The sequence below is a fragment of the Lycium barbarum genome, chromosome 8, assembly GCF_019175385.1.
Source record: "Lycium barbarum isolate Lr01 chromosome 8, ASM1917538v2, whole genome shotgun sequence".
Taxonomy (NCBI): Eukaryota; Viridiplantae; Streptophyta; class Magnoliopsida; order Solanales; family Solanaceae; genus Lycium; species Lycium barbarum.
Genome location: NC_083344.1, coordinates 116353377 through 116362307, shown reverse-complemented (window position 1 = coordinate 116362307; position 8931 = coordinate 116353377). Strand labels below are relative to the sequence as shown.

The window sequence follows — 8931 nt, the reverse complement described above, 5'->3', positions numbered from 1 at the left end:
CCTTGTCTCGAAAAGGAACCTGGATCCCATAGTTCTTCTCAGGAAGTTGATTTGGATGATGACCTTGTTACTAAGTTTGTGCTACGAACCTCTGGTACTGCAAAAAAGGATAGTGGTTTTAGACAAAAACATGTTGCCTTTAAGCCACCAAATACCAGGCAACGGAAAAAGGGTCAACTTGAGTCTGCACTCAAGGCCAATAAAGAGAGAAATGTTGGAAAGATGAGAAGGAAAGGTAAGTTGAGATATAAAGAGACACAATCACCTGAAGATATGATGACTGTACCTATTGAAGAGGAGGAGGTGGAAAAATCTTCACTTGTGTGAAAAAATTCCACAAAGAAAGGGAAACAAAAAGAAAAGACAACTGTTGAGGAAGATAATGTAGTTGATGATGTTGCGAAAGTTGAGGGGGAAGAAAGTGTGTCTTGCCCATCTAAGAAAAGAAAGGGCAAAGTGAGTGAGGACCCTGGTTCCTCCAAGAAAAGAAAAAACAGTGTCAAAACAATCTAAGGAGTTTGGTTCCTCCAAAGAAAGAAAAAGAATTAAGGACTTGGAATTGGAAAGGCAAGCTAACTTGCGAGAACAAAAGGTATTACTGGACAGGGTGTGTGACTCTGCCATTGCTAACCAACGTGGGATGAAAGAACTTCTAGAGATTGTTGATTTTCAGAAGTGGGGCCATCTGTTTGTCTTCCCTCCCCCCTAGTGCTTTTCAGAAGTAAGTGGTAGAGTTCTATGCTAACCTACTATACACTGATGATTCCACTTTGGTCCTTTCAGTAAATGGGTCAGAGTTTGAGATAGATGAAGAAAAGCTGGGGGAAATACTTGGTGTGCCAATTGATGGAATGAAATCAATTGAAGAGGAGGCCTCTAAGGGATTTAAAAATATGATTGTCAAATTGGAAGGATCTGCAACTGGTGCTGGCCTCTTTAAGAAAGAACTCAGACCAGAGTATCAACTCTTGTTTGAACTTGTCAACAAATCTCTACTTCCAAGGGCTGAAGGGAAATGAATTGCTTCCATCGCAGACCTGGTCCTTATTGAGGCTTTAGCTGTTTTTTGCCCCATCAGTATGTCTGCCCTAATAATTGAGCACATGATCAAAGTTGTTAATGCCAAGGAGGGTAAGCATGATCAGCCATATGGCTTTTTCTTTACCAGGAATTTTGAGCACTTTCATGCTAAGGCCGGAAAAGGTACTGCGAGAACTAGAAAGCAAATGGTTACTCTAGCCACTCTAGAAGAATGTGACTGTGTCCCTAAGAAGGTTGGTGTTAGCAGTAATTCCACCATTTCTAGTCTTATAGAAGCTTAGGAAAGAGCCACTGCAGAAATTGAGAGGCTCCAAGCTGAAAGTGCTCTCCTGAAGGCAAAGTTGGTTGCAAAGGCAGAAGAACCCGATCCCAGTAGTGAAGTAGCGACTGCTAATGCTGAGTTAAGGGATGACAATGAACTATTGAGGAAGAAGATCGATGAGCTTCGTGACCAAATGGTCCAGGATCAAAGAAATGTGAGTGTGAGAATTGATACAATTCTCAAGGCTCTAGCCCATTAGATCCTTCTTGTCTTCCCCTCAATTCTCCTTTCAACCCAATCTCTTTCCAATCCTGATATTTTAACCCTTTTGATGACATTGGCATTTGTGACAATTTAATTAGCATGCTTTGTACTGATTAGAGTATTAGACTACTATGTTTTGGATATGCTTAATATTACTCTGTTTAATGGGCAATTACTATGTTTTGTGCAATGGTTACTCTGTTCTTATGCAATGTTGTTCTTGTTTTTGTTCATGTTGTGTTGCCCCAGTGGCCATGAGTTAATGTCACTAAACTTATTTGTGCTTGTGCCGCTTTTATAACTCTTTTCAGTGATGGCAAAAGAGGGAAGTTTATATGCTGATGCTGAAAGTTCAAAGGGTAAATTTCAAATGAAATGGATGATAACATGTTCTTTAAGTCTAATCCATAGGGGGGACTAGTGGGGAACCTGGTTCTCATGGGGAATTTCAGTTATGGGTTTGTCATCATCGAAAAAGGGGAAATTGATAAGTTATGCCATTTTGTGTTTTGATAATTTGGCAAACACTCGAGGGACCAGGTACTCGATCAGGTTCCCTGAGTGTCGTACAGCAGCACGCCACAACTGTAAAGTTGCGGTACTATCACTGTGCCCACTGGCAAAACCGTAACAGCACAACTGCAGTTTGCTAGAGGCCAAATCTATAGCTAAAGGCCAATATCAAAAGATGAAATGTCCCTATCCATGATCACATGCTCTCCGATATATATATACAACATGTTACATAGTTTAACCTATCACTTGAAAAATCAGAAATTTATATTCTCTTAATTGTAGCCGCCACTGCTCTCTAGGTACTCTCAAGAACAAAGCTTCAACAAATCCAAGGACCAGATCCCAACAACTGAAGATGTCTTAAGTCCTAGGTTTGTTAAGTCTTTGTCATTTTGTTCTTCACTTGTAATCCTACTATACTTTCGAGAAGTTTTATTGTAGGAAGGTTTCAACCTTTGTTTATTTTGGTTTCTTGGCTAGAGTTAGTCAAGATGTGTTTGACTGCTTGGCTAGAGTTAGTCATGGTTAGTTTGGATGTTTGGCTAGAGTTAGTCCAGGGTTATAACTTACAATAAAGTTATTGTAAGGGGTGAGGGGCTAAGAGTTTAATTCCTAGGTTGCAAAAGGTTGTAATCAGAAAGTTGCTCAATTTAGTGAAGTTGAAATCCTACTCCGGTGGGTCGTGGTTTTTAATCCCTTGAGCAAGAAGTTTTCCACGTAAATATCTTGTCTTATTTACTTTCTGTTTTTACTTGAGGGAACAGATAGAGAACCTGGTTCTCTATACTGTTTAGTGGACTCTTAGTTTCTATCAGAAGTATTGTTGACTCGTATGGAATGAATTTTCTGAGGATACAATGCAGAGTGCAACAGGGAAGACAGCCAAGTTAGAAGTATTATATATTGAGCTAAAATTACTCAGTACTTATGCCTTAGTTTCAACCAAGAATTTAGTTTATATGAATCCTTACTCACTGTATTCTGTACTTAAATTCATTTTAGTTCAATTTTTTTCCAATATAAAAACGAAAAGTACTAGCTTTTTCTGTATTTCCTCATCTCTTTTAGAGCTACAATACTCCAGGGTCTAATTGTATCGGACCTAAAGTCAACATATTAATATGATTAAAATACATTTTCAATTAATTGGCATCGCTTGTATAGATTTTTTCTTCTTTCATATTGGTCTAAATTTCTTTGGCTAATACTACTTTGATTAAAAGAGATTATAAGCCTTTCGAGACAACTTCCTTCAATATAATTTTATGTCTATGGTGTTCCCATTTAACATCTTCATTTATCTTGGTTCCACGTCTATCAATCGATGCATATGGATTGTGAGAATTTATTATGAATTGATTAGTTTTTACCCAATAAAATAAAATAAATAATCATTGGTCCCCACTCAACACTTTCTTGTTCTGCTTAGTCATTGTAAGTATCTAGGAAACTAAGAAAATAATAAACTTTTTTTTTAAAAAAAAATGCATATTCTACAACCATTGATCTCCATTAAAATCCCCTCCATCATTTATAGCCGTCGATCGATTTGCATTGACTTTGTTTTCTGATCCTCAGTTCTATTAAATCTTAAGTAGGGAATAACTTATGGTTATAACTAATAAAGCCCTCCTTGTATCATTCCTGCAGGCTGCAACAAGAAATATAGTGTTGGATCTTGAAATTTACGTTCACTAACATAAAGTATTCATTTGAATTCTTTGAGAAATTAAAGCGACTTACAGTCATGGCAACAACAGGGCAAGAACAGAGTAGCAGTAGCAGTAACACCAGACTCCAGAAATGGTCCCTTCATGGGAAGACGGCTCTAGTTACTGGTGGTACCAGAGGTATCGGGTAAGTTACTCGCTCTTCTTAAAAAGTTGAGGGTCAAAAATTAGATGTTTACAACTGTCTCTCAGTGTTTTTCTTGAGAGTTGTTTACAATTATCTCTCAGTGTTTTTCTTGAGAATAAAAAATTAGATGTTTACAACTATCTCTCAGTTGTTTTCCTGAGAGGTGTTTACACAATGTTTTTCTTGAGAATAAAAAATTAGATGCTTACAACTATCTCTCAGTGTTTTTCTTGAGAGGTGTTTACAATTGTCTCTCAAGTTTTTTCTTGAGGGTAAAAAATTAGCTGTTTACAACTCTCTCAGTGTTTCTCTTTTTCATTTTTTCCTTTATTTATTTTTGTGAGTGGGAATTTAGGTGTGCAATTGTGGAGGAACTAGCAGGATTTGGAGCAATTGTTCATACATGTTCAAGAAACCAGAAAGAGCTTGATGAGAAGATACAAGAATGGCAAGTAAAAGGATTTAAAGTGACTGGTTCGGTTTGTGATTTGTTTTCTAAAGAACAGAGAGAAAAGCTCATTGAAACAGTTTCCTCTGTGTTTGAAGGCAAGCTCAATATACTGGTAAGTCTTCTGATCAATATTATAACTTTTCAACTGAAATATATTACAACAAAGTTAATTAATTGAGTCCATCCTGATGGAATTTGAGTAACTAGAACCAAACTTCTTAATTATGTTCAATTTAATTTGCTTTGTTTTTTTTTTTTTTTAACAAAAAACTCGTTCTTTTTTTTGGTATAAATCCGTACCCACCGGCTAAGACTAATTTGGATTATGATGTGTAGGGTCTATCAAAAATTTCTTTATTCCAAATTTCAAGCAAACTTATAGTTATGAGGAGAGGGATCACATCTATCTTGCTACATCTAACATGTTTTCGTGAATCTTTTTGTTTTTGGGCTAAAGAAAACTATCTTAGATTAAGCTGAAATAAAACTCGTGAATCTTTTTGTTTTTGGGCTAAAGAAAACTATCTTAGATTAAGCTGAAATAAAAAAGTTATAGTACACAAAGGGACTGATCTCGTCGATTGAGACCCATAATAGTCTTTGCGGAAAGTAAATAAAGCATAAAAATGAGGGTCGTCTGAAACTACAACATTTTATCCGTAATTAGCTAAAGAAGTCATCATATGTCAATTTCCCAATAAATGTGACGGACTAGAAGACGGTCCACTACCTGGAGAAACCTGCAATCATTTAGCATACGTATGCAAAAGTATTACTCCCTCCGGTTAAAAAAAAAAAGTGTTTACTTAACCTTTTTTTTAGGAAAAAAAAGGAAAAAAAAAGTGTCCACTTATCAAATCAAGAAAGAGTTAATCTTATTTTTTCAGATTTACTTATATGATCAAATTTCAATATCTATTTAATTAGGGGTAGTTTAGTCAAATTACCTATTTTTGTCTACGAGTTGATAATTTCTTAAGGATTGTGTAAATGGCTAAGTGGACACTTTTTTTTTATCCGGAGGGAGTATACATTATATATTTTAAGATTTGAAAGTATTAAATTAATGTAGTACTTCATTCTTTGAGCAATAATAACATCATATTAGTAATTGAGAAGAGGCACTTAAGTACATAAAAGTCAAACAATCTCTACTGATTTCTCCATATTGTATTAACACATCTTCTATAAATCTCTACTTTGATATTAAAAATTATGTACTTATTAAATTACATTATATATTTTAAGATTTGAAAGGATTAAATTAATGTAGTACTTCATTCTTTGAGCAATAATAACATCATATTAGTAATTGAGAAGGAGCACTTAAGTACATAAAAGTCAAACAATCTCTACTGATTTCTCCATATTGTATTAACACATCTTCTATAAATCTCTACTTTGATATTAAAAATTATGTACTTATTAAATAAGTAAAGAAGAATTCTAACCTCTGTAAGTCTTTAAATAGTAAGTACTGATAACATGTATTAAATGAGATAAAGTATTAAAAGGACGTAAAACCACTCTTGCTGAATTTCCAGACATATATACGTAAACAACGTCGTCATTAGTGACACAGCCAAGATGCATGTAAGTGAAATAAGAATATACCGGAAGGCCAATAAGGGCCAATTTAGGTGACAAACTTCCAACAACATAAATGATAACAAGACAAAATTGGCATGCTGGAAACATTATATTTCTCAATGTCACTTTCTCGTATTTATAGCTAATTCTCATCTCTCAGAACTACTTACCGACATATGGAGCCACTGCATTATATTTTCCAAAATAGTGCAACTTCAGTACAAAGTCAAGCATTATATTACCTCATACATTACTCGTTTTGGAAAATTGAATTCTTTTACGTCGTAAAAATTTGTAAGTTTTACTCTTTCAATTGGTGGAGGCGTGGAGTACTGTTAACTAAGTAAACATTTAAGGATACATAATGATAGTTTAGATAAATACTCTTGTAATTAATTAAAACTATTGAAATCTTTCTTAAGGAGTACTGGACAAGAACTTCTAAAGGCGAATAATATATGGACCAGACAAGTATGTTGATTACAATCTTGTACATGGCTTTATATATAGAAGCATAACATACTGTCAGATTTTCTTTATAACAGCACTTTGCGATAGGTTAAGTTTTCTTTAGAACCGTTTTTCCATGTTATGTTATATTATATGTTTTATATAATAACATTTTATTATAGCAATCAAAAAATATTCGGACAAACGACGTCTTTATTGAGAGATTTGACTGTAGGGTGATATTATTATAGGTGAATAATGCGGCAATAAGTATGATAAAACGAGCTGCGGACATAAGTGCAGAAGATTATTCAAAGATTATGGGAACCAATGTGGAGTCCCCTTTCCACATGACCCAAATTGCTTACCCTCTCTTGAAAGCATGTGGAAATGCTAGCATTGTCTTCATTTCTTCCCTTGCTGGTTCTGTAGCACTGCCTGCTCTTTCTGTCTATGGAGCTTCTAAAGGTAAAATTACTATTGCAGCTTAACTTTTTTATTTTTATTTTTTATGTAAAGAATGCATTACATTGGGAGATCAGGAATAGGAAAGAACATAGGCGGATTTAGAATTTCTATAACATAGATGCACCACTAATGAAAAAAATAATAAGTGAGCATCAACTCCTTTTTCCTTTGGGTACACCTTCTAAAATACCTAGTTCGGTGAAGTGACCATCTGTTCACTTAAACCTTAATCCTGGCACTAAATTCGCTCCTAGGAAAGGAGACAGTAAGAATAATTGATAACGCATCTTTCGTTGAAGGTTCTAATCGGTACCACTAGACTATAATATTAGTTCTGGTGGTACAGTTCAAAATTTTCTGTTATTGCTCAAACAGTTTCTCGATTTCGAATTGTTGATTTTTTTCTTTTGTAGGTGCAATCAATCAACTCACGAAATTTTTGGCATGCGAATGGGCTAGTGATGGAATTCGTGTTAACACAGTCTCTCCATTCGCTGTCAAAACCAATATTTTGAAAGCGGTAATGTTACTAATCCAAATTCGAACTTCAGCAGTAATTTAATTTCTTCTGTTACTAGAAATTTATACAAGGAGATTCAAATTAATAATACTCTAGTAGAATGTCATACCTAGGATCTTAACTTGTGATCTAATTTAATTTGAATCCCCTTTACTACGCTAGAATCTTTTGTTATATCAAGGTCAGGGAAGTTCAACAGTTCATGCATAATAAATAAAATTTATTTTTACCCTACTTCCCTAATAGAAAGTTTCGCAAAAATTATTTAATTCAATATCTTGGCTCCCTTTAACTCTGCCACTGAATGAGACTCATCTTTATTGTTGCTTTATCGATCCAATGTTGGACCTCTATAATATATTATCCACGTTCTAGATGTCTAGCCTTGGTTACGCTTGAAAATATTACAATGTCTCATTGGAGGGCATTATATGTTGTAGTCTCTATATCAGTAAATATATTTTTACAATCTTTAGCTTTTATTGACACAGGAGGATATTGACCCGTCACTATTGGGGAATTATTCTGAATTGATGTGTAGAACACCATTGAAACCAATAGCAGAGCCAGATGAGATATCGCCATTGGTAGCATTCCTTTGTCTTTCTGCTGCTTCACATATTACTGGTCAAATCATTCATGTTGATGGTGGATTTTCAGCTGGTAGTTTCAAATTTCAGTCCTAAATACCAAAAATAGAAAGAAAAATAGAACATGGGTTGCCAATTATTTTCCTCTTTATTCTTTTTTATATCAACAATGTTCTTGTAAGCTAAGGTTGGATCTTTAATTTCTTGATGTATGATTGTCAGTAAACAGAATATTTAGTTTTGTTGATTGTTTTACAAGCTTCTTAAATTCAAAGGGAGCAATAATTTGTTGAGACTGATTGATTTTGCAAATGAAAATATGTCCAACAAACTAATCATCAAACGCTGTAACATCACTAACACTACTTTGTGTCATTTGTTTCAAAAGGATATCCTTAGATAATCAGCCTAAGTGCAATGGTTACGTAGAAGATAATCAAGAATTACCATCAAATAATTTCACTTTTTCCTTATTGTCAATTTCGTTGATGGATATGAACATGCTTGAGACAGATGTGACCGGCGATGAAGCCGCTTAAAAGGACCTTTTGTTTTAAAAGAATGAAGATTAATATTTCAAAATACAAACTTCTAAATATCCTTTTTCCACTTAATTTCAACTTTTGTTTTTCAAATATATCAACTAATCCATATCTGAACGCCTACTTAATATTGGGTGTGAATTCAATCATCAGTTTATAAAATTATTGAAATGATATAATTCAAAATTATACGAAATGTGTAATCACTTATTACAAAATTTTAGAACCTAAAACTTCTTTATAAAAATGAAAAGAAAAAAAATTACTCAAGGATGAGTAATTTTTTTTTTTTGTCCACTCAAAGAAAAACTATTTAACATCAGTAACTCGCTAGGGTGGCTCAGTTGGTTGAGCATGAGGCTTTCATAATCGAGGTTTCG

The 8931-nt window shown here is 34.2% G+C and overlaps 1 protein-coding gene across 1 annotated transcript; it reads left to right on the top strand.

Annotated features, from left to right (window-relative positions):
* Positions 1-3679: 3679 nt before the first annotated feature.
* Positions 3680-8316, top strand: LOC132606840 (tropinone reductase homolog At5g06060-like). Its single transcript, XM_060320489.1, has 5 exons — positions 3680-3940; positions 4296-4503; positions 6683-6899; positions 7313-7419; positions 7911-8316. The coding sequence occupies exons 1-5, from the start codon at positions 3831-3833 to the stop codon at positions 8103-8105; spliced, it is 837 nt and encodes a 278-aa protein (XP_060176472.1). The 5' UTR covers positions 3680-3830; the 3' UTR covers positions 8106-8316.
* The last annotated feature ends 615 nt before the right edge of the window (positions 8317-8931 follow it).

What these genes read in the sequence shown, in the direction of transcription:
- LOC132606840 (XM_060320489.1), top strand. Translation starts at nt 3,831, where the DNA reads ATGGCAACAACAGGGCAAGAACAGAGTAGCAGTAGCAGTAACACCAGA. An exon ending in GGTGGTACCAGAGGTATCGG is followed by an intron (nt 3,941 to 4,295) that starts GTAAGTTACTCG and finishes GTGGGAATTTAG; the next exon opens with GTGTGCAATTGTGGAGGAAC. An exon ending in TGTCTATGGAGCTTCTAAAG is followed by an intron (nt 6,900 to 7,312) that starts GTAAAATTACTA and finishes TTTCTTTTGTAG; the next exon opens with GTGCAATCAATCAACTCACG.